Source organism: Aedes albopictus, chromosome 1 (assembly GCF_035046485.1).
Source record: "Aedes albopictus strain Foshan chromosome 1, AalbF5, whole genome shotgun sequence".
NCBI lineage: Eukaryota > Metazoa > Arthropoda > Insecta > Diptera > Culicidae > Aedes > Aedes albopictus.
Window position 1 is genome coordinate 298213064 of NC_085136.1, and position 26547 is coordinate 298239610.

The following is a 26547-nucleotide window of genomic DNA, read 5'->3' on the forward strand; positions in this document are numbered from 1 at the left end:
TTTCTTTTCCATATCATAATCCAAATGAAATTGAAACCACCGAAGCATTCCACAATACATTGCACATAGCGCACCGAGCATTAAAGCCCGCTACGACTCATGCATTCCGGTCACGTTCTGGCACAAATATTTTGACTCTCGGAAGCCTTACCGTTCGTAACCGTGCAAGTCTGCTGGCCGTGCCATCGCGCTGCAGAGTTCACTATCGACCGGAATCGACATTCCGTGCCGCATACTAATCAACACTTCGCGCCACCGCCACCGGCCGCCAAGAAGGTAGCTTTCATCGCCTGGCTACGACATCCAAGATAGTTGTGACAGTGCCAAAATCCAAACTTGGAATCCCACCCAACGCCAACCCAGGTCCCCACGCACCTACCACGGGCGACCTGACCGTGGCCCCACGGAACCCCGCGCACGGAATCAGCGCACGCGTTTTGGAGTTATTGAAGTAACGCATGCGCACTCCGTTTCCGATGGGTTCAGGTCCGGCGGTACCACCCCAGCCAAATCGAACCCCAATAAATAGCTTTGTAATATCGCATAATCCATCAGTGTAGTAGCTTAAGCCAACGCGACGAGTGCAATTAGTTAATTACCGACGACCGAACGGTTCTTGGAAGCTCTTCTCGAAAACCCGAAACGCCTCAAACGCCTCAATACCAGCCTCGTCATGTTCCTGTTGCGAAGCAGTGCCCTAGTGATTGCGGTGGTTGCCATTGCCGTAGCGTCGGCGGCGAACACCAAGCAAGAACAGCAGATGGTGAACTTGATCAACGAGATCGACCAGCAGGAGAGCTTCCCGCTGTTCGGTGGACTAAGTGTGGAACGCGTTGAAGGTGGTGGCCGCTCGTTCGGTGGTGTCGACGCTAGCGAAGATCTGGCCGAACGTGCCGTGCGATATCTGAACACGCACAGTGTGAAGTTCAATCTGCCGGAAGAGGACAGTGAGGGTCGTCAGATGGAAGGTGAGAATGATGTGAAGGACTTGAAATGGGTGGTGATCGGAAAGTGATGAAATACTGCACGGTGAAGATGTGAAGGACATTTTGTGGGATAATGAGATTGATGTGCAGAACAATGTTAGTAATGTTTGGTGGAGGACTTTAATGGCAACAAGTTCAATGAAGAATATGAAAAGTTGTTTGAAGTGGAGTTGATCTGAAGTAACAAGTCAGAGAGAACAGCGTTTAAAATGTTCAAAAAGACATATTTCATTTCTGAACTATCGTTGTAGCGTTCAATAAATTCCCGCATAGAATCACATAACTGGATACGCTTCTCAAAATTTATTGATAAGAAACATAACAAGCTGTGAAGTGGTTCGAGATCATATTCAGTGAAACGTTGGCCTTGTATCCTCGTGTTTGATCCATCCAGTAATCTTGAAAACTGAGCTAGAAACTATCTAACAGTTTTTTTATACTTTTTCCGTGCGTGCATTTCATGAATAGTTTCGTCAATATCTTTCGCTAGAAATGCTGCTAAAAATCGACAGTGCACTCATTTAAACGATTAGTTTTTCTCTTAAAGGTCCTGCCAAATAACATTCCTTAAATGTCATTTCCGCTTCTGGAGTTCGTTATTTTTATTTAGAAATTCCTCCTTTGATTTCTTTGGAAATTTATCCAATGGTTCCTCCACGAATTCCGTCTCGAATTTTAATCCTGGAGATTTAATAAAAAATGATTTTCATATATTGTTTAAGAAATTATCCAGGGATTCTTATGAAAGTGTACTGGGGTTACTGCATACATTTCACAAAGAAAACTTTTATATCACAAGTTCTTCCATAAATTTCTTCAGAAATTTCTCCAATGCTTTAGAAATTTCTCAAGTTTTTTCCCTAAGAAAATCCTTTCAGAAGTTCTTTCGTTTTTCCAGAAAATCTTCCGAAACTTCTTCCTGACACTCCTCCAGGGAATTTTCCAGATATTTCTTCAAGAGTCCCTTCAGAATTTTCTTCACAGATTCTTTAAATAATGAATTTTTACATTTATATTTTCTTCTCAAAAAATTATTTGGAAATTACTTATGAAATTCCTTCAGGAACTCTACTAGGGATTCCTTCAGAAATTTTTAGAATAAACTCTTCTCATTATCTTGCATGGATTGCTTTAAAAGTTTCACTAGATATTTAATCAATATTTACTCCAGTGTATCCATTAATAAATTCTTCTCTCACAAACTCTTACGGAAGGCTTTCCCAAAATCCTCCAAACATTCCTTTTGAAATTTTTCCACAGATTCCGTTCCTGAAGAATGTTTTCCAGGCATACCTCACGAAATTCCCACAGTAATCCCCTAACAGATTCGTTTCAAAACTCCTTTTAAGATTCTTTTGGAAATAGTTTTCAAAAATATTCTTAGGAATTCCATCGATGATTTCTGCAGAAATTTATTTTAATTCCTGTAAATCAAACGGAATCCAATCGAAAAGTTCTTTTGAAAAATCTTGAGTGGAATAGTTCAGAAATATCTAGACGATTTTCTTCAGAATTTTCTCAAGAGATTACTTCAGTAATTGATCAATAAATTGCTCTCAAAAGATTATTTTTGGAAAGTTTCCTTTTTTCGAAATTTCTCCAGGGTTTTTTACAGAAGTTTGTCAACGGATTCCTTTAGTAATTCCGCTACATATTTATGAAATGTCTTAAGAATTTCCGAAGGATTTTCCAAAGAAAAAGAGAGATCGTTCAGAAATTCATGGGATATTTTTATAAGAAAATCTTCCGAAACATCCTTCTGAAATTCTTCCAAGGACTCCTCCTGAAATTCATGTATGGATTCCTTGCAATGATTCTTGCAATGATTCATTCGTAATGCTTTAGAAATAATTCCACCGGAAATTAAACTTGGGATTGCTTCAGAAATTTTAAAAAGAGATGCTTTACATAATCTTGCATGGAATGCTCCAGAAATTTCTCCAAGGGTTCTTCCATAAATACGTCTTCAGAAGTTCCATTATATATTCAGTCACTCGATATCGACTCATGGAGGTAAATTTTTCCATACTGAAAAATAATGTCTGGGTTACAATGATGGTCCCCCCAAAAAGCTTCCCGAAAGATTTTTGTTCCACTACTCGATATTTCCTTGAGTCGATGGTCCCTTCAATATCGACTCATGGAGGTTTTACTGTTCAACCAGAATTTTCTCTAGGGTATCCTTCAGAAACATCTTCACAGATTCCTTCAGAAATTCATCCGGAGAGATTTTTCGAAAATCTCCCAAAAATTCTTTCTGAGTTTTCTTTACACATTCCTTTGGAAATTTCTCCATGGCTTCCTCTAAAAATTCCCACAGGAGTTCCTTGACGGAACTTTTATTGATTTCAGGAATTGCTTTTGAAATTGCTCCAAGTATTTCTTCAGAAATTCTACTAAGAATTCCTTCAGAAATGTCAAAAGGAATCCTTCACATAATCTTGAATGAATTGATTCAGAAACTCCTCCAGAAATTCTCTCAAAAATACGCCCAAAGATTGCTTCAGAAGTTTCACTAGATATTGAATCGGATTTTTTTCCAGGATCCAGGATAAAATTCTTCAGAGACTCCTTCGGAAATTCTTTTGGGCGGTTTTCGGAAAATATTCTAAAAAATCATTCTAACATTCCTCCGTTCAGCAGGCATTCCATCAGAAATTTCCATTCAAATTTCTTAACGCATTCTTTCCAAAAATCCTTCGAAGTTTTATTTGGACATATTTCAAGGAACTTGTGCAGAAATTAGACTTGATTCTTTTGAACAATTTTTGAAGAGTTCATTAAAAAGTCTTGAATGGATTGCTTCAGAAATTTCTCCATGGATTTCTTCACAACTTCAGAACATGTTCAGTAAATTTCTTTTTTTTTTAAACCAGTTCATTTATTTGGGGCTCAATCGCGTTTAACGCTTTGCGGAGCCAAAACTCATTTTTTTTTGTATTTTATGTACAAATATGATTCTTATTCAACATAGTTAGTACGGGACGGAGCCAGGATACTCGTGGCAGCTCGAGATAAGTGGGTCACATATGCTTTTAGGATGGGCGTGGTAAGGACTAGGAGTAAGGGTTCTCTGAAGCTCATCCGGAAGGTATAACGTAATGGCGTGTTCGTTGTCTTCATAGTGATTCGGCACCAGATCAGTAAATTTCTCTCAAAACAGATCTCATCATTTTTTTTTTAATTCCTACATGAATTGCTTTGAGAAATCCCACATCAATTTCTTCAGAAATTATTACGGAGAGGAAGTCAGGCAGATCCAGGGGTTTCTTCAGAAATTTGTCCAAATATTGTATTAACATTGGATTCCTTAAGATTTTCCTCCAGCAACTCTTTCGAGGATTTATTCAGAAATTCCTTTAGGAATTGCTTCAAAAATATATTTTGGTATTCCCTCCGAAATTTCTTGAGCGATTCGTTGAGAAAATTTTTGCCTGGCTTTAGGAATTTATCCAATAATTCCTTTGGCCTATTAGAATAACTTCAAAAATTTTTCCGTTTTTTTTAGAAAATTCTTTGGAAAATTCTCACAGGAATTCTTTAACGAATTCCTTCTAAGCTTAATTTGTAAATATTCTTCAGAATCATTCTTAGGAATTTCTTTGAGGAATTCTGCAGAAATTCCTTTTGATTTCTTCAAAATATTCTGGAAGAGTTCTTTAAAAAACATCTTGAATGGATTGTTTCAGATATTTCGTCATGGATTTCTTCTCCAAATTCTCCAGAGATTCCTTCAGTTAATTCCATCAGAATGATTATTTTTTAGAAAGTCTTGCATGGCTTTTATTCGAATTATTTCCAATGATTCTTTTTAAAATTCTTTCAGGATTTTTTCAAAAAATCTTACAGAGAGACTTTCAGGAAGTTTTCCAGGTTTTTTTTTTCAGAAATTTGTCTAAAAACTCTGCCAAAGCTTTTATCTTATTTCATGAATTGTTTGTCTTTGTCCAATAAGAATTACTTAAAAAATTCCTTCAGAAATTCCTCCAGAGATTTCACCAGAAGTCTGTCAGAGGCTGCTTAGAAAATCTTTCATGCATTCCCTTAGTTAAACTTGTGCGGATTTCTCTAAAAATTCATAGCTTTGGATAACCCTCCACTGATTATTTTGGTATTTCTTCAGGGATTGCATCGGAGACTTTTGCATGATTTTTTCGACAGTAGTTCAATCAGCAAGTCGAATTCATTCACGAGTGCCTTCAAGAGTCCCTCCGAGTATTTCTCTATATTTTTTTTTCAGAAATTCCTCCAGCATTTTATTCAAGAATTCCTTTAGAATTTTCAACTTGATGATTTTGTGGCTATATCGGTCTCTTTCTACTCATAGTATAAGGGAGTAGAGATCAAAGTGGATAATGAAAATGATAGATATGATAGAATTCGCTAGGTAGCGAACAAGTGTGAAAATTTTTTATAGAAGGTGAAATTAGGCAAGTAGGCCATGTATTGAACGAATACATCGAATGCGTGAAACTTCTGCCGTGCGACCTGTGCTTTTAAACAGATCGGCTTGGTTGGTAGTTTCATACCACCTTACCAAGACTGGCAAAAGTTTCAGGCACCCGTCTGCCTAATGTATTGTTCTGTTTTCATCACAAATTCTATCGATCGGTAGCTTTTTCGGAATTCGCACTCCGTTCATAGGGGTATGCCTATATCGCGGCGTGTTCTTCCTATTACCTTTAGAAAAGAGTTCTATCCTATAAGATCGAAAAAAGCTAATAGGAAGAACACGCCGCGATATAGGCATACCCCTATGAACGGAGTGCGAATTCCGAAAAAGCTACCGATCGATAGAATTTGTGATGAAAACAGAACAATACATTAGGCAGTCGGGTGCCTGAAACTTTTGCCAGTCTTGGTAAGGTGGTATGAAACTACCAACCAAGCCGATCTGTTTAAAAGCACAGGTCGCACGGCAGAAGTTTCACGCATTCGATGTATTCGTTCAATACATGGCCTACTTGCCTAATTTCACCTTCTATAAAAAATTTTCACACTTGTTCGCTACCTAGCGAATTCTATCATATCTATCATTTTCATTATCCACTTTGATCTCTACTCCCTTATACTATGAGTAGAAAGAGACCGATATAGCCACAAAATCATCAAGTTATTAATAGAATACGGTCGATAAATCAGCATATATATTTAGAATTTTCTCAGAAATACTTCCTATGCTCTTCTACAGGACCTTTTTTTAGTAATTTCTGAGGAGATTATTCTAAGAATATTAACAGTTGGTTTTTGGTTATCCAAGGATTCCGCCCGAAATACGGGTTCCATGAATTTCTCCAGGAATTTCTGCAGAAAATCGACAAGTGGTGGTATTTGCGAAATTTTGAAAAAAAATCATCAGAAAATGTCTCGAGAATTTTTTTTAGGAATTTCACTGAAGGTTTTACAAGGAGTTTTTGAAGCTGTTCTTCAATTAATTTCTTAAAAAAAAATCCAGCAATGATTTTTCTTAAATGTCTTCAATGGAGAAATACCTCCAATGATGTCTCAAGAATTCCTTTGGAGATTTCCATAGGAAGTCCACTGAAGATTTTTTTTCATGAATCCTTTCAAGAATTCATTAGGAGATTTCTTTAGAAATCCATGCAGGAACTTCTCGTGGAATGTCTTCGGAATCTTTTCCAGGGATTCCTCCAGAAGTATATCCAAAGGATCATTCTGTATTCCGAGGATTTCTACGTGTTGCTTGGAAGGGAATTCGTCAGAAGTTCTTCAATGTTTTTTTTTTTCAATTCTGATATGAATTCCTTGAAATAACTTGCAGAAAATCCTTCCCTTTTGAGTTATGATGAAATTAGTTTTATCTTGAGTAATAATTATACTTTTGTTTGGAGGAGCAAAACAGTTGTTTCATTCATTACATTCTACCTGGCGAACGACTTAAAATGTGCCTACAGTAGACGTTCGATAAGTGCAACATGTTTACGTTTAATTTACCGAATGAAATTCGATAACTGCATCAACTGACAGACGCCACATAACTGTCAGTTGCTACAGAATGCAACCAATGTGCATTCAAAATACATCGCATTGCAATAAAAGTGCATGCAAAAACATCGCATCGTTGTTGACATTTCATTTTGACGGATAGCGGTGCGATAACTGCAAAATTGTTGCACTTAGCGGACTTGCAGCTAAAAGCATTGCAGTTAAAGCGTTTGCACCGAGCGAACGTCTACTGTATTTGTATTGATCATAAGCTTGGGAGTCCATTTGATATCGCAGTGAACTGTCATCAAATTATACGGTTTCGTCAAAGCATGTAACCATAATCTGACTTAGGGATGGGAAAAACGGATCACTGCAGTGATCGAATGAGAACCAATCACTTGAGTGAACCGAAGTTTTTGACAATATCAGCGATTCAGTCATGGGTGGCCGAATTACTTTGAACGAGCTGGATTGTTACAAGTTTGCTCTCTCATACACAGCATGTGATACTCATTTCCTTGATGATTTGCAGCATACACACATGACATGGAATAAGTAATCACTTGTGAGTAGTAGCTTTACGTTCGGGTTGTTCGGATCAGGCCTGCAGGTTCTGCTCTCCCGCTTGAGTATTGTGTGCGTTGCTTGTGTACTGCTCGCGTCATGACCAGACGAGAGAAACCAGTTAATGAGACTGTGTTTGTGAGAGCACTAAAATAAATCTCTCTGAGACCGGCCCACTATTTACACGTTGTCTTTAAAAATGCTAAAGGTGGCGATTTTCCGAAAGTCCTTGCCGAAAAAGTAAGGAAAATGCATTTGGTTACTCAAATTGATGGACCCCTCGTTAGTTAGAGCCACAACAATTTTAGTCCCCTCGATTTTGGTCAAATGGTGGGTCATTTAAACTGTTATAACTCGACAATTTCTCCAAAAACCAACTATAAACAAAATGTTGTTGTAAGGAGAAAAGATAGAGCTACTATTTACAATTGTAAAAAAAATCTATTTTGTCAGTGAACAGTGAATAAAAATTCAACCATCGTACAACAATAACGACAATATCGCAACCTGAATTTGTTGCGACATTCTACCCAATGCGACATAGGTTTGTCTCAACTTGAACAGAATAGGACAAAGATCGTGCACCACGAGTTTAGAGATTTTTAAGGCTTTGCATTGTGATTTTCGAGCGGTAACTTCGAGTCGGTAAACACTGCAATGCTGCTGAAGATGTATCATCAAGACAGTTCCATTTTGGTTTGGTATTGATTATTTACGAATTAAAAAGTACACTGAATCTGTTGCGTTCCGTTTTGCCTGCAACACAAATTTTCGAGATCATGTCATTATCTGTTTCCAGTTGGGATAAAGAGTAATCTCCACGTATTCTTTGGTGCTTGTTTAGTGTCTCTTTTGTCTGATAATTCTCTTTACTGCCAGTGAAGCAAGCCAATTGGCCGAATTCGTTCGAAAATTGTACCCCGGTTGATACACCCGGTCCTCCATATGATAGTAGCACAGCTGCTGCTGTCCAAGGCCTTGTCGTAGTTCCTTTCGAGTTCGTTGTCATTATCAATCTTGTAAGCTCCCCAAGAATACCTTTCTCGACCATATTTTTTTTTTTGTATTGTGATGCGTGAAGATTTCAAATTCATCGCAGAATCGTATGCGGAAGTCGTAGAGATCTCGCCCGATAAAACCGGCTTGATAACTTTTCAAGAACATATTCGTCATTCGTGATAAATAGCGGAAGATAATCTGCAATAACACTTGTAGGTGAGGTTCGAAATGGTAGTCGTTCGGAAGCTCTCTCACTCTAACTAGTGATCTTTCCTGTAGGGCGAATACTCCAATTTCATTTTCTCGACTACGCTGTTTCCAGGCGTTTCCTTTTTTCTTTCAAAAGAGGCAGTTCTGCTGCTTACGCATTCGTTTGTAACGTTGCACATTCTGCCAGGTGTCATGCTGCACTATGACCATTCACGCAGCTTTTCTGGTCTGGAAGGAAGTCCTGCTGGTCTGGGTTGTAGTCCTGTCTTACCAGACGGCACCAACTTGACCGTCCTTGATCACTTGTACTGTTTGCAAATACTGCTACTTCTCCCTGATGTGCACCGTGTAATATGTAATAACACGAAGCTGACGAGTCACTTCATATTTATTTGAATCAAACTTTCACTGAGGCAGTCGGTGGTGCCACAGTAGTCCCAGATCACGCTTCCCACCATGACGATGATGACGACGCCGACGATGGTGCAACCACAGTCCAAGTTCGGAGCCCAATCGGTCTCTCTCTTTAGCTCTTCTATAGTTTTACTGCGGCGGTTGCTGGGCCTTCTCAGCCAGACCAGTAATGCCAGGGAACAACCGCCGCGAGGGTGGTGGGTGCAAGCGCGGACGACAAAACAAGTGGGTTCAAGGTTGTTGTTCCCCCCTGGTGCCTGTTCCGAAACAGCCTCAGCCAACCGACCGGGAAGAACACGGCGGTGATTAACTTTCACTTTTTTCGGTGCTTTTTTGTTTGGTTGGTTTGGTTTGTGCTTGCTCTTTTGGCCTCGGGTTCAGCGTGTGTATGTGTGTTTGGGAGCATGGTTCTAACGATGGGAGTTCTCTAGCGTGTGCGGTAGGTTCGGGATTGGAAAGAAGGTCATTGACTGCGGGCCGCACATAGAAGATAGGTAGACGCGGGGGATGTTTGTTCTATTGATTCTAGTGAGTAGAACAGGTTCTGGATTAAAAGAGAAAGTTTCTATTCTTGGAACACGATCTTTAATTCGCTTTGTGATGGGCAGAAACGCACAATAGTTTGAGCTGAGTTGAGATTAGCTAGATATTTGATGATTGATGATTCGCTTGCATCAACACTGGCTACTTGAAGCTGCTCGATGTAGTAAAGATATGGTTTTGGACTATCCTTATGTAAGAAGATGACTTGAGTTCAATAACCCTCAAAAAAATCACTTATTCATGGTAACAAAGAAATATTAGGAATCTTTCACTCGAACCTCTAAAATAAAAGTGCCTGAGGGTCAGAACGGGAAATTTATGGCCAAGAATTGAAAAGGCCGCATCAACCCTTTGTAAACAAACAAGTTTCCATCTAGGTTTGACCTCCCCCGTCATTGTTTGACTCCCCTCCCTTCTTCATAACGATTTTTGTATGGGCAGTAACGCTTTTCGATACTCTCCCCTCCATCTGGAGTGTAACGTAGTTTGTGTACGGCACCTTAACAGATAGCGCAGTACAGAAATAACACCTATCGTTGACGAAATAGAATGGAAGTTTCATTGTAGATATCATTGCCTTCGAAATGTCCAGAAAAATGAACACGTGGCTTATGGACAGCCCCACTATCAAAAAGTGCTTGTTGTTTAGAAGTTTACAATTTCCAAGATTTGGTAGCGTCACCTAGCGTATAAATTCAGGTCCAACTATTTCATTACCGGATAGCTCTTGATATCCTAATTGACTTTGCTCGACTGCGCACTTAGTCAAAGAATGATTTCAACTTATGCTAGGTACACTACGTATTGCAAAACCTTACGGCTCAAGCATTCGTCATCATTTTTCGGAAAATAAAAAGCAGTTTTCTCGCTGCAAATCAAAACAAGGATCATGAAAATATATTCACTGCATTATATTCCTCATGTGGAGTACGGTGAATATATTTTCATCGCAAAAACTTTTGTTTTGAACGAAAAAACTGCTTTCAAATGTTTGATGATGACGATGATTTCAATGACGAAAAGTTCAACGTTACTTGTTGTTCACAACACGAGCGCGATGGTGGCTATTGACGCAACGCCTAACCAAGAACCTATTGAACTCAAATTCGGCGTCACATCTTCCCCAACCAAACTGAATTATACCGGCAAGCGTCAAGAAATTTGGCTGACAAAAACCCCCATGATGAAGAGAAAAAACCTGCCGATAATACCCTTCGTCACCCTGCTAGCGGACTCAACAACTTTGCCGACGAAAGTAAATGGGGTGAACCTACTAAACATTTCAAATAGTATTTTTATAAGCACTTTTAGCTATCATTAAATAACTCTTAAGACTTCCTTAAAACCACCCGTCAAGCTGTCCATTAGAAAAACCCCTTGCTCCCCGTTCCGTCCTAATAATCTGCTTGCCTCCTCTGAAATACACTTTGAACATCCCTTCAACCTTTCTCAGACTCTCTCCTTGATCTTACCTTAAACCAATTTCAGGTCTTTCATGAATACTCCTTGTTCCTTCCTTCTTTGAAGCTCTTTCTTGATAAAGTTCGCCCCCTCTAATACCATTTTGAGGCCCACTTGGATTACCCTTACTTCTTCATCATTAATCTCTCTTCGCCCTTCTTAAACACCTCTTGACTCATGTTCCTGGAACCAATGATTTCCAATTTATACACTCCGTAAATTGTGATTTGAGTTTACCTGAGTGTCAGGAGGTCAGGATGGCATTTTGGATGTGATGTGTTCAAATTTTTCTCCTATTCTACAATAGAATAACAACATTTCATTTTTGCAATTACGAATTAAATAAAACGTGGTAGAACGGCTGGTGACTTGGTTCTCACAGGGCTAAGAAGGTGTTGGTATTCAGCATGACCATACTTAGGGTGATGGAAATTTCCTGGACATCTTTGTGCATAGCGTATCTTCGTGCCTGCCCCACGATATACGCATGCAACATGGTTATTGACAGAAGAAGCTCTCAGTTAATAAACGTGGAAGTTCTCATAGAACACTAAACTGGGAAGCAGGCTTTGTACCTGTGGGAACGTTACGCTAAGAAGAGAGGAGGATGATTTTCACATGGCATTCTTAATGCTATAAGTTACTATAATGTACTAAGTTAATACGTTGTTTCCTGAAAAATCTTATGCTTAATTTTTCAATTGGGCAGATTTTTTAAATATAGATGAATGCTTAAGATTCTTAAAAGTTACAGTCACGCACTGTGAAATTGCATCGTACATTTGTAGTGCAAATGGTGCCTTCGTAAGGATTGTTGAGAAAATTCTCGTAATTTCCCTTCAAACCATATCGATTATACAACAAAAAGCCTCCGGCCCTATAATTACCTTATTACATAACCCTCAGCGCTCAAAAACCCATCATAATCGTGAGACAATGCACTCCTTGCGGCGCGCGGCGGCCAGGAATCCAGCGCGTAAACCTGCCACCAACGAAGACGCCCAGTATTTTTTCCTCCTTTGCAGCACCGCACGCAAGACTCCGACTCGGACCAACGCAACGCACAGGCACAGCAGAGCACGCCGACCAAAGTTCGTCCCTTTGCCAGCATCGAGCTCTTTTTGCTCGCCTTTTGGAAAGCGGATACGACTTTTATTGAAATTTCGCAATCGGACCAACTGAACCGACCGCCTCGAAAAATGTCACCCACCACGCCACTTGTCCGTCGTCGGTTGGACCCTCGTCACTCCTTGCCGCCTCGTCACCTCCACCGCCGCGCCACCTGGGACAAACTGGATGACTCAAAAACCGAACCAAAAACAAAAAAAATCGAAAAAATGAAAGTTGTTTTCGATTTCTCCAAATATCCGGGTATGGAGAGCGGGCCCCAACATTACCTACCTACTGCGCCGCCCGGTCAGGTTGGGTGTGTGAAGTGCATATGTATTGTCGTTGTCTTCGGACCATCAATATTACGACGACAATACAATATTCAAAACGTCGCGTCGTCGTCCCGTTGCCCCTTGCTCCACTCGTTGTCGAGATGCTTGGTAGGGGAGAGCGGGATGAAATGCGTCTATTGGGGGAATGCTCCGTTTAAAACTTTAGAAGTAAACTATTATACTTATTGGTGTAACAATGAAACTTGCTTCTTAGCTTCTGGACTTCTGCAGTTATCACTTGAGAGCTTATTTTGTCATTTTACGACAGGGAATGATTTCTAAGATTTCCAGCGTGATCTTCCTAAATAATTACGCCTCACCTAGCGTTTTGCCAATATGCAAGTCTTAGTGTATAAAGTTGAACTCACAATGAAAACGAATTCACCAACCGTTTGTGATTCTAGTGATAACTATGAACATATCTACATGTAGAAGATAGAGAAATACCTTGAGCTTGTTTGACAGCCAGTAGTTACTGCCAATGCTTGTGCATCATCACAATCTTAACACAAAAAAGTCTCGACATCTACATTTCTCTTCATTCTCATTCAACGCAACAGCTGATCGTCTCTCTGTCGCTAACAAACACATTCGCAACGAACAGATGATACGGTAGGTTCTTCCGCCAAAGTCATATCGTCGCAGAGATATGTCTGTCATTGTTAGCCGACCGTCATTCAGGAAGACCGGGATGAAGCGCAGTTAGTTAAGTAGTATTGCATGGTGCGACAAACACGAACATAGCACTCCCTATGAATATGAATGTGAGGCATAGAACTAAAATTTATGCAGACAAAGCGTCGTGTTTAATCGTGTGGTACTATAAGAAGAGACGTTCACTGCTGTTGGATGAGATTGATTCTGCCCAGAACGAGGGTGAGGTTGAGTTACTTTTGGCGTGATTCGATTTTGTTTTGTTGGACTTCGTTTGTGCTTTGAAGTGAGGGTTAAAACGAGTGTCGTTTGACATTAACCATCCTTATACATATTGCACTACTCACGCTTGCTTCTCCCTGGACTCGATGCATCATTCGGGAAATGCTGTCGAACCTTTGGTAAAACTATCGAATGGATTTACATAACTGTTGTTCGACCAATATTGGCTTAAAGCATTGTCCACTAAGAATCCGGACGCATGGCATATTTTCTAGGAACGCTCTCAATGATCACAATCTTTATTCTTTTACAGCAGTCTGATCCTACACTAGCCCTCTTTTAATGGTGAAAATTTCATCGATTTTCTTGCAACGAGTGAAACGTTATTTTAGTTTGAAGACAAGAAAAGGAAAAAAATCTTGCACAAACACGTTGAAAATTTAGCGTGGTCAGGTACGACCGACGCAACAAATGTTATTATCTCCAAAACCATTATGTGTTTTGTGCACAGATGTTGTTAATCATGGCATAAGGAAGTGTTCCCAGAGGATTCAAGCTTGGGTTCATTGATAAGTCTGCTTGGAATTCGAAGATTTGGCAAGAAGTTCGAACTCTGGGCATCGTTTTTGAAAAACAAGATGATGAGAACAAATTTATACAAGGATGACAGCCTCAAGAACCACGTGCTGCTTTTCAAAAACGCATACAGGGGTTCTAGAGAGGTTTTATCTTGGGTTTTATTTATTTTGATGATCTGTTATGGCAGCCGAAGCCGTTCAGTGGTATCTTCACAGATGGGTAGTGTTTATCAACGAAAAATCACTCAAATTTTGCGTTTCCTCGATTCACTAAATTGCCCCTCATTTCACAATAAGAAAAATGTTTGGAATTATTTCTTCGGAATCTTAATCAGACTAGTCAAGGTACTCAGGAAATTGCATAGACGACCTGATTGTTGGACTGACATGCAGAAGGGGTTGATGCTAAAATTTATCACCGTTGTGCAGATTTTTAAGGAGGTTTACACGGAAAAAGTAAGAAAATGTATGAAAAATAAAAAAAAAAAATCAATGATATTTTGCCATGAAACTACAATAAATAATCTGTGTTTTGAGGGCTTCACCTTTTATGTTTGTTATTCCATCCCTGAGATATACGTGATTTTGCCCGTCCGGATTCTAAATAGACAATGCCTTATGAATGGATGTCGTATATGGTGACAAAAGAGCGAAGTGAGAACATTCCAATCTGATTTAGGTCATCTCCAAAGGATGTATTTAATGGCGATGTTTGGATCCTTCTCTTCAACTCGCACGGCAGCGCTCGAAGTTGCCTCAAAACACATTCATCTCAAACAAGAAGCACTTTCTTGCACTCACCGTCTACGAGTACTCGGTTTAGTTTCTTCTAGACTCCTGTGAACCGCAGATCAACACACATCTCGTTGTTTTCACTTTTGGCGAATTGGGACAAAGTTGTCCGAGCTCCAAGTAATGTTACAATTGCTTGCAATTTTCCATATATGACATTTTCCACGAAGTTCCCTTCCCGAGAAGAGTGGAATTTGGTAATCTTGAGAGAAGTATTTCAGGCGGCATCGAATGTTACACTGATGACTCTCTTCTCAAAGTTCGAGCTGGTACCAGGCCTGCTAAATATCAGTCTCAGTGCCTGTTTTTCAGCTGGAAATGAATGGCTGCGGCGGTCGTTTTCAGCTCCTCGATGTGAGAACTGACAGAGTCCGAGAGCTCCATTCGTGAGCGCCCAACCGAGTTCAATTCCAAATCATCCACACACTGCTCATGCTCACAGGCCATTCGTCTCAGGCGCTGGCTTGTGAGAGTGAGTACCCTATACTGATCGGAAAGCAACATTGGCAGGAAAACCAAAACGAAGAAAATGAAAAAAGCAAAATATTGCTATGCCCACTCTCGTGAGTTAAGGCTACATCAGTTATACTGACTTGGTAGACACTGCACCGTTTTTCAGGCTGAAATCTTTGATCTTATGTACGGAGTGCAATCAGCACTTCAGCAACATGCAATGGGCAAAGTAATATACTTCTATGCAGATGGAGAGCACTAGCGTCGGCCAACTCTAGGTCGACGTTAGTTAAAGCTTGTCGAACTCAAATCGAGGAGCTGAATCTCGCAAACGCTGTTCATCTTGTATGGGAACCTGGCCATTCTTCCATCGCTGGAAATGAATTGGCCGATGAGTTAGCTCGCACTGGAGCATCACATGACTTCATTGGCCCTGAGCAGCTATTCCGGTATACAATTGTTGGGTAAAGCTTCAGATTGACACCTGGGCTACCACTTAGCATAAAAATTACTGGAACAGTTTGGAGTCATATCGTTTAACAAAATTGTAGTGTACTGAGTCATCTCAAGGCGAAGTATCTAACAAATCTGTCTTATCAGAATTGCAGCATGCTGGTCAAAGCGTTGACTGGAAACTGCCGACTCAGCTATCACATGACGAATATTCAGCAGGCTGATTTATTTGTATGTGATAGCTGTGAATCCGAATAAGAAACTGTCCAGATTTTGCGCCACTGCGTTTCCAAGTACTCGGTAAATCTTATTAGGTGGAACTTACTTCAGAAACCTGAACCTTCAGGATGTTTTCTTATTCTTGATTCGCTGTGGTAAAGAGCTACAGGATGTTTTTACGCTTCATGCGTTATTACAGTGCCCTTTTCAGGGCGCTGTATGAACCCATTGTGGTTTAGTGACGGTCTTGTTCCCCTACCTGTCCGTTTTTATTACGCCATTCACTATTTCTTTCCCTCTCCCTCGGATAAATGATGAATAGGCTCGTGTTCATGGCAATGACACAAATTTCCCAAATGGAGTATATCTTGCCTCTGAAGCAAACATTCTGATACCTGATTCCGGGCCATGGATGAACGAAAGGCCTTCTGTGTCTACCTTCTGCGAAACGTCCAACAAGGTCAAAAACTTTTTTCCCAATGGAATGGTGCATTTACCCCCGGTCTCCCATAACAGCTATAAAGACGACACCGCACTTCTTGCGGTGTCGTGTCTTCATATTTATGGTCGCCTACCACACTGACTCTGTGTGGTGCAGGAGGTATGGCGTTGTTACTGGTTGATGATATGAGACTTGAACGACTCTCAATTAGCAGCCTGATGCGACCAAGTCGCATCACATCCCTTCTGGAAAAGGTCACAGAGTGATTCGCCCCAATCGATGATGTCGATCGTCATCGATATTTATTACCAACCAGTCACAACACCGCGCTGCTGCGGCGCTCCTCAGCTCTCCTGCCCTACATCACATCGACCACCGAAAACGGTACGCGCAAGGTGTGCGTGTGACGTAAAGAAGGGAAAGTTTCGACGATTCCTTTTCGGGGGGAATCATCCGTTGGGTTTGACCATTTTTTTTGGGGGTTCTGCCCGTAGCTAGTTTGTACTTCTTCTTCATGGCGTGATCCATCCACTGGGACACAGCCTATTTCTTAGCTAAGTGTTCTATGAACACTTGCAAACTCAGTGACCTAAAGACCGGTCCAGAAAGTATGGACGCAGTAAGAAAATACTGGCATTTCATAACTATTGATGACTAGTTCTTTTTGAAAACTACATCCTGTTGGTCAACCTATTTTCTCAGCATTTGTATGACGGTTTTTGCGGTTCCAACTGTGTATTTCAAAATACATGAACTTTTAACGGAACATCATTGGAAAAATGTGCACAAACGATGTACAGAGTTTGAAAGGTCACTTAGGAAAAGAACAAAATATGGTGGGAATAAGTAAGAAAATTGTGCAACCAGCAATTAGCAACCACGATGGGAATAACACGTTAAAGCATAGTCAAAAATTGGGTAAAAAATACAGATCCTGCTATCCCTCGTTTGGATAAACCAATAATGAAGGTGTTTGAGCACAACAAATAACCTTCTAACTAACACAGAGCGGGGAATGACCAAAAAAGTTACCATTTCGAATTCCAATGTTCATCGTGGCAACGAACGTTTGAATGTTCGATCCTATAGTAAGCAGAAACAGACAAAACTGAGCCCGAAACAAGAACCATCGATCAGGCCCAGACAACTGAAGATTAGGTGCGTCCATACTTTCTGGGGCAGTCTTTATAGCTTTCTCTACCAACTGACATTTTCTGAAAATTCATCTGGCAGGTACAGAGATACTGTATGCCTGGAATGTCATCGTTTACTGCATCGGTTCAGGAACATTTCTTAAAAGTAACATTCCTTGATTTTCTTGGGCATAGAGTATATTCTTGCTAGTCAAACGATATACACAGCTCTCAGTTACAATAACTATGCAAGTGCACATAGAATACAAGCTGAGAAACAGGCTTTGTCCCCGTTCGGGCGTTACACCAAGAAGAGGAGAGTAAGAGCTGCAGCGATATTGATTTACCATTTGATACGAGTACATATTTTGGAGTTGTGCTACGTCCATCAGTAACTGCCACAAGCTGTGTGGTGCGACGAGCTTGTTCCAGAGTGGAAGAGAGGAGCTAAACGATTTCTCTTTTGTTTGCCTTTATCAGGTGCCTGCAGGAGTGCCACATTGGTAGTGGTGTAGATTGTACGAGGGGTCGGTCAATACAGTTTTTTCTTTATCTATCATTGGTTAATTTAATGTGAAGGTACGCGGGTCTTTTGAGCCAAATTAACCTTTCATTTGCATCACGTAGGGAAAAGGTCGCTGGCGCAGTGTACGGTTCAGGTAAAAATGGCCCTAATGCCAAAGAAGGGTTAAGAACATGGTTGTTACAATACAAAAATGGCCCAAGCGTTTCTGGTGAAGCGTTTCAGGGCATTTCAGGATGTTTGAGAGGTATTTTAGGGGGATTTATAGGCTCTCAGGTGAACTTCAGGAAACTTCAGAGGCTCTTATGCGAATTTCACGGAGATTTCATGGGGATTTAACAGGCGTTTCAAAGCGTTTCAACGCGTATCAAGACGTTTAAATGCGATTCAGGAGATTTTATGAGTTTCAGGGGGATTTAAAGGGGCTTCGAAGGGCCCGCAGAAGCATTTCAAAGAGGTTTCATGGGGGTTTCAAAGACAACTTTTCAAAGCGTTTCAAGACGTTTCAATGCGTTTTAAAGACTTTCAGGAGGTTGGGGGGGAGGAGGTTAAGGGGGCTTCAGAGGCTCTCAGATGAATTTTGGAGTTCTTGGAGACCCTGAAAGAATCATTGAACTCATCACTTGATAGACCATAGTGCGACTGTGTTAGTATGGACCTTAGTCATAAACTTCTAAGATGCAACTTAATAACGTTAGTAGATTTGCAACTTAATAACGTTAGTAGACCTATAATCAAGCAAGTTATGGCTAAGCATACATTTCATTCACAATACTCCAATAGATCACTGATTACGCTTCTAGATTAGATGACCTGAACTCCAGGAGTTCTCGGATACTACTATATAATCAAAGAACTTAATATTTGATAGAACATAGATGCCAGAGGCTGTGTGAGTATAAACCTTATTCATAATCCAAATAGGTATTAAATACTAGTAGCTCTCGTGGATTCGATGATCTTTACTCAAGGGAGACCCTTAAGGTGTCATGATGCATCACTTAGCTTTCAAACGAATCATTGACTTTTTGCTTTTCAATGATTGTTTGTCTCATGTTTTTGAAGTGATAAAAACTGTCAATTCTACAGTATCGCAGCAAAAATGTATCATCGCAATCACTGCGAGTGAGCATATATGATACTTTTTCATACGAATATTCACTTTGGTGGCTAAGAATTATCACTTTGAAATTTCGAGCCACATATCCAATATGGTTGCTGATGCTGATGATGCCGTAAGCAACCTTCAAGAATCATTGAACTCACCACTTGATAGATCATAGTTATCTGAGGCTGTGTGAGTGTGAACCTTAGTCATAAAGCTCTTAGAGACAACCAAATTCGTTGGTAGATCCGATGACCTATACTCAAGGGGATCTTGGAGGTCCTCAGAAAATAAACTCACCACTTGACAGCACGTAGTTGCATCAGGTATCAGTAGGTCGGCTCCAGAGGCACGTTCTCCTCCATTTGGGAAAAGTTGCATAAAGCCGTGCAAGCATGAATTTATTAAATCTCCAATTACTGATTACGCTAGTAGATCAGATGGCTTAAAATCCAGGTATTTCTCGGATACTCTTAAACTTTTACCCCTAAACACGCCGTAAACGCCTCTTAACTCTTAACGCTGCTTTTTTCCTGTAAACCAGCTTCATCCATAATCTTTAGTTCTACAAATGCTATGAACATAATCAAATTCCAATTAGGTAACGATACCTTAAAGAAGGGATCTAAATAGACTTTATCTAAATGGATTCCCAAGCAACCAAAAGTTCGGATACCACTTGAGGAACGAACTCAGAAGTTTAAGTTTGGTTCAATTCAAGTTTCGTTGAACTTAAATCTCCAAAAAGTTCCTTATGTATTAGTTATGAACTTGGAAGTACATGTACAAGCTTTTGAGATCTCTTCAAAACGACATTAAAGTCGAAAAAAGGTTCAGAAAGAACTTATGTTGAACTTTAAAACCGAGTTCAATCAAATATTAACCGAACTCTTGTTGAACTTTTTCGTGCCTTTAATACTCTAATATAGTTCATTTGGGCATATTACAACAACTTTAAATGTTCCGTTCCGAACTTGTTTCGGACTTGTTTTGAACTTACTACTCAAAGTACGGATAAACATTAACCGTACCAAAAGTGAACTTCATTTGAACTTCGGCGACAGCGGGGCCGGGGAGAAGTTCTCATTCAATTAAATCACTCGGAAGTCGAGCGCAGCAGCCACAGCTTGTGTTAATTTCACAAATACACTTTGTTTCACTATAATATTTCATTATACTTACTTGTAATCAACCCAAAGCACCCGTATTGTGTGGCTCAAAGGCTGCCCCCGCAGCGGAAAACTGTTCTGCCCAGGATTCCGCCGGAGTTTTTTCGGCTGCGGATAAAAGTCCTCCAGCTTTGCTAGATGTTTCAACCCCGTCTCACTTTTCGCACCAGCGTGCCGGTAATCGACGCGATCGTTGTCACTGAAAACTTAAAAACTTTTCTGAATGATTGGCACTGGCACTAATTTATTGCTTTGCACTTGATTCAATTACGAACCAAAACAAACTGAAAATGTCAAACTATGTAAGTTCACAAGAAGTTCCACGTAAACTTCTTTCGAACCTTCAGCTTGAGGTTCAGAGAAAGTTCACACGCAAACCTGATTGAGCTCTACTAAATGATATCAGCACATTGAGTAAAATCCCGCAGTGCCTAACAACACATACACGGAGTAGTGGTTAGGCGCCGGCTTTCAACGAGGAGAACCCGAGTTCAATTCTCAGTAAGTAAAAAACATTAAAAATTATTTCAAGGTATTAGTCAATTTGGATTACAAATGTACTAATGTCTCATAATAATAAATTACTTTTGAGGACTAATTTATTTTTTTTTAATTTTTTCGAAGCTTATTTTTAAGCTGAATAGCGTTCATTTCAGCGACACAAGTGTACTTTTTGTGAACTCAAGTTCGGTTAATTACTTAAAAAGTGAGCTGAATAGAATGCTATTCATCTTCCTTCAAATAGCTGATTAAGCTCAAACATGCTATTTTATCCGAACTTTTGGTTGCTTGGGTTCTACCTATATGAAGGTTTGACTGAACAGTAAACAGAAATGATGGTAGATCTTGTAGATCTTCAAACAATCAATTCCAGTGTGTTTGGATGACCTCTAGATCACCCAGTTCATGCACCACCAAGTTTCTAGCTGTGCTTTAAATCTTATAGAATACCATAAACTACGTTCCGCGACCGACCATTCATTGTGTGTAAAATTTGGTTCAATATGCTGGATTTGTGACACAAACTTCGGTGTACTTTGGAAGCCTTAGAATAGGTCTGGGAGGAAATTTTCGGCTTTCGGAGGAGGAGGTGCAAAGCGGGGAGGTATCATGCATTGTTGAGCACAACTATTTTCATTGACTATAAAATAGACTCCGGGGTAAAATAAAGATATTACATTTCTAACTAAAGAAGATCGTCCCGGGTGTTGACGTATTAAACGCACGCAGTTTGATGAAAATGCCGCGCAATATAAACTGTGAGTTAGCAAACAATGTTATAATGTACAAAACTGAAAAATATGACTCGTTCCTTGCTCGTTATAATGAATATTGAGAGACAAATAACTTAAACAAGTTTACAGATTGCAGTTGTTGATTAGAGAAAAGGTATTTTTTTTTCTGGAGATTATTATGCTTGTAGTAAAATATATTCAAGGCTATGCGACACGAGTTTGACGAAATTGAAGCCCTGTGGTCAAGTGTGTATCTTGTGTATTCTTAAAATAAAAAGAAATGAATCTATAAGAAACTCTGGTAACTCAAGTAACCAAAAGTTCGGATAAGAGGGTACTTTATAAGCTAAGCAGCTTGTTAGAGGTTTCTCTTTAGCCTTCTGCTTCATTTTTAAGTAATTTCGGAACTATAAAGTTCACATAAGGAAGTCGGATAGCCTTCTAAGCAGCTGCTGACGGAACTTTCTCAAAATGAATGTGAAAACAAAAATGTGCCTTTCAGATTCATCACAACTTGTTGTTGCTTGTGTTATTGAGACACATGCTCAAACTTAATTTACATACTTATTTACTTATGCATATGGCATTCCTATGTAGATTTGAACCGGGGCCTTCGGCGTGATAAGCTGCCGTCATTCCGCTGCGCTGCTACAGAAACATGATATGAATAAGTCAACTTCGCAACTCTACAAGTGTGCATAACTAGATGTCGCCAGATGATTGATTCAAGTCAGATTTCATCCGCTTTGCACTTCATCGCAATTATGGTGTCGGGGAAGAGTGTAGGGCTCTAACGCAGCGAGTGCCGGTTCGAATCTGGTGCACGTTAAATTTTTTTTCATTTGCACTCCATATTCATTGATTTGGTGAATTTAATTTAGTTGTCTATGAAAATTTGCTTACAATGTTGTTTTTTCTAAAATGACAAAAATAAATCCTTAGAACATCAAGCTACTGAAATGAACTTCAAGCAACTAGGAAGTTCCAACAAAGTTCCGAGTAGCATCTTAAGCAGCTTTCAAGTTCCACGAAGTTCAGACAAAGTTCCGGATGGAACTTTCTGGCTGCTTTAGAGGCTAACAATGAGCCTTGCTGGAACTTATGTGCGAAGTTCCAGCAAGGCTCATTGTTAGCCTCTTAAGCAGCTAGAAAGCTCCGTTCGGGAACTTGAAAGTGCATTTTGTCATGGGAATCCGAACTTTTGGTAACTTGGGAAAGTTCTTAATTCAAAATTCGAACCATGTTGAGCCTGCAACTTTCAACGCTTTAACATCCATGTTACACAACTGAAATTAGTGTTCAATGGAAAAATTTAAATTTTTATTGCAAAAATGCACCTGCTCCAGTGGGAATCGTACTCACGGTCACGACTTCCAGTTCGCTAGACGGGCACTTCTTATTCCTTCAAGCCACGAAGCCACTTGACTGACCGAATCGTTTGATGGAGTAGAGCTGAACTCGATTTCACTATGGCTTAGAGTTTGCTTCTATTCACAATCTAAAATTCTTACGAATGGGAAAAAGATGAACACCTCACAAGCACACACATACTGTTATGTACATGTATGTTGAAAACAGACATCCAGGCTAGAACAAATTCCATTCAGAAAGTTGTGTAAGGATTTGAATCTTCATTTGAGTAAGGTGTCAAACCAATACATGATGAAAACACTAACGCCGCCAAACACCATATTGCCACAGTCAGTGGTGAATTGAAACATTTCTCGCGTTAGTATCATACAGGCGTATCTATATTGATCGATTTCTCTTCATCGATTTTCTCTTCGGATTATTCCGGGAAATACGACCAATATTCGGATGATCTCTCGGTGTGTTTCGGTAAAGCATGACTGTCTACCTTCTAAAACGACAAAAACAACCGAAAACGTGTTGCTGGCCAGGTTATTAACCAAAGAGAAAGCACGAAACACCAAAGCATCTGTTATGCAGTAGTGGTACTTTAAACTCGCCTAGGCACAGATTTGTAAAAAAATGTTTGCAGGCCAGGTTTCACTGGATCGGCACGCCAGGATCCTGGAAGGGTTTGACGTTTATCTCGATGAAGGGTTTTGAGGTAATGACGATTCCTTTGTCATTGGGAGAAGACGCGTCATGGCAGTAGCTGATCACTTGATAAATAGTGAGTAGTCTGCTGGAGGTTCGATTGTATGACTCCAACAATCAATTAAAACCGGCTGCTCAGTCTTGAACTAACAAACGATGTTTGACATACGTAATGCCTGAAGTTCATAGACAAAATATGTGTTGAAAAATGGACAAATTGAGTGGAAAAATTTCGAAAAAATTCACGTAGTTCTGGTGGGGTTTGAGCCAACCTCTCCCCAAGTTCGCTAGGCCCTGCGTTAACCCACATCGCCACAGAACAAGTAACAATTATGTGAAGTAGAAAGCCAACCTGAATCTAACGCCCACCTCACTCCACGTTCTTTCCTCGCAATTCACCACCTTCTTCGGACCTCAGATGTCCACTTCCACGTTCTATGCTCTACCTAGTAGGTCATGAGTATTCCCATAACGAAAAGATCCTAGACCACCCGGGAATCAAACACCGTTAACTTGTAGCTCGCTTATCTACCGATTTGGCTATACGGGCCCTTCCTATTTTACTTGTGACTGAGATTGAATAAGCGCTTGGTCATTAAAAACAACTTAACAATGTTATGTATTTAAATTTCCATCGATTTCATCCATCGACGCTCCCCTCGCCAAAACAACAAACGATTATTCAAAACAAACGATCCACTTTTTAATGATTTTTCGTTACGATCGCATACTCATCCAATAACACACACGGAAGATCACGCGCTAATGTATTCTCTCTAACTATCTTCTTCGGCAATTGAGTTTGAGTGATTCTTACCGCGACGCAGACAGTCAGTGATGTCGCGACAGTAGCGAAGAGAGTGCAACATTTTTGGATCGTGACGACAGCCGACAGGTTCAATGACCGAGAGAGAGGGTAGAAATATCCCCTCTCACACAATACAGCTCTGGCTGCAACGTCTCAAGATAGGCGGTCGTCTAATACCAAGAGAGCAACAAAACAAACCCCCCTTCCATCACCACTAAAGACCACGTGAGATCAACGCTCGTGGAGATCGAGTGACACATACTACACCACTTCTCTCCGTCGCGACGCCCGTTGTCATTGTGATCGGTACCAACTGGAGAGAATTTGAAGAAGAGGGAGGATCGTGTCTTGCGGCTATCACTGCGACATGTGCGCGAGAGCGCGAGGGACTAGGTCATTGGCACATCAGTTAACACATCTACACTTGTGGTCGACGACCACTGCACTGGACTGGTCGGTTGTTGTTGTCGTAGCTTTCTTTCGGACTTGGCGGTCAGTCGGCCAAGCCGAAGCCGGTGATCGTTGTATATGATGTAGCCAGAGAGACATTTTGAGGGGAAATTTCGGAACTTTTTTTTCGTGGATTTTTGGTATCTTCGATGATTGTGTAGGGAACGCAACATCACAAGGAAAGTGATCTTTGCCTTGCTCCATGGTTAATCAGACTCCTTAAGTCATGCGAATAGATTCTTGAGGAAGTCAGGCATACATTGTTCAGCATCTTCTGAGAAGATCCTGAGAAGAAGAATTGAAGAATTCGCTCAGTTGTAATGAGTGTGATTTCAATTAAACTATAGAATTCTTCAAGAAACTTGTGAAGTCATAGTACAACAGTATACAGCATTTTATTCCTAAAGAACTTTGAACTTCAGCAATACTGCACACAAATCCAGCGTTTCTGCAGTTTAGAGTGTGAATTCACAGTTTTCAATACAGAGGAGGACTATGGTAGGAATTTCTGGTGCAGTCCTAAACATGTTCTTAATGGAAATTCCTCTGAACCGTCATATTTCCATGGCTTTTTTTTTACTAAATAGCTCATAGAAGCTCATAGAATGTTTGCTTGGCTGGGAAGTAGCCGTTGATTCAGTTGGATTGTCACATGAGAAAGATGGAGAAGATATGTTGCATGACAATATCGTATAAGATTAAAATACTCGTTGAAAGCTTTTCTTCAAGCTCCGAATCAAGCCTCGAATCGCATTAAACATCTCCAAAAACTACCATTCAATATTTTCCTTGAACTTAGTTGAATTGCACTAAAAGCTTCGATACCCACCACACAAAAAGCTCATCACAATCCTCAAAAGCACCATCACAACTTTCCCACCGAAAAAATCTCACCAAAAGCGCTAACCCGCGTTTTCTGTTTCCTCTCTATCGTCATCCACAGAAGCCCGCAGCAGCCGCCTGAAGAAGGTCTTCCTGCCTCTGCTGCTCGCCCTGAAGCTGAAGATGTCCGTTGTCTTGCCCATTCTGCTCACCATCATCAAGCTGATCTCCCTGAAGGGACTGATCGCCGGACTGCTGGCCCTGAAGTTCTCCAGTAACTACATTTTGAACTGAAAAATTATTCAAATTACCATAACCTGACATTTCTTTCCCATCACAGTCTTCACCTTCCTGAAGGATCTGTTCAACAAGAAGCAGGAACGTGTGACCACCGCCTACATCACCAGCGCCCAGCCCGTGAACGCCGAAATCGTCCACCAGGACTGGCACCGCAATGGACAGGCTTCGCCACAGGAACTGGCCTATGGTGCGTACAATCCCTACGCTACCCTGCAGTAAGTTTCCACCAATAACGCTAGAAAGAGACCACAACAAAGCATGATCAGCGTCAGCGATCATGGTTGAGCAGAGACCAAATATGTCGGAGGCCGCCTGCTTGGGAGTAGTCGGAACAACTCCGTAGAGCGCAGTTAATTTATTTATTTATTGTATTTGTTATAAATGATGTGTGTTTGTTTTTATTTGTACGAACTATCAAACTATCTATGTCTATTGATCTATCCGCCATCACTATCTGTTTTTTTTTTACCTTTCCGATTGTTTGTTATAATTTATTTGTGTTGAATGTGTAAATAAGCACCGAAAAATAAAAGATTAAACGAAACATAGCAGCTGCA

At 40.4% G+C, this 26547-nt stretch overlaps 1 protein-coding gene across 1 annotated transcript; it reads left to right on the forward strand.

The window, feature by feature from the left end:
* Positions 1-54: 54 nt before the first annotated feature.
* On the forward strand, positions 55-26547 carry LOC115267344 (uncharacterized). Its single transcript, XM_029874266.2, has 3 exons — positions 55-968; positions 25812-25964; positions 26031-26547. The coding sequence occupies exons 1-3, from the start codon at positions 674-676 to the stop codon at positions 26207-26209; spliced, it is 627 nt and encodes a 208-aa protein (XP_029730126.2). The 5' UTR covers positions 55-673; the 3' UTR covers positions 26210-26547.

Coding starts and splice junctions, on each gene's coding strand:
- LOC115267344 (XM_029874266.2), top strand. CDS start 674: ATGTTCCTGTTGCGAAGCAGTGCCCTAGTGATTGCGGTGGTTGCCATT. Junction 969..25,811: donor TGAGGGTCGTCAGATGGAAG/GTGAGAATGATG, acceptor CGTCATCCACAG/AAGCCCGCAGCAGCCGCCTG. Junction 25,965..26,030: donor GCTGGCCCTGAAGTTCTCCA/GTAACTACATTT, acceptor TTCCCATCACAG/TCTTCACCTTCCTGAAGGAT.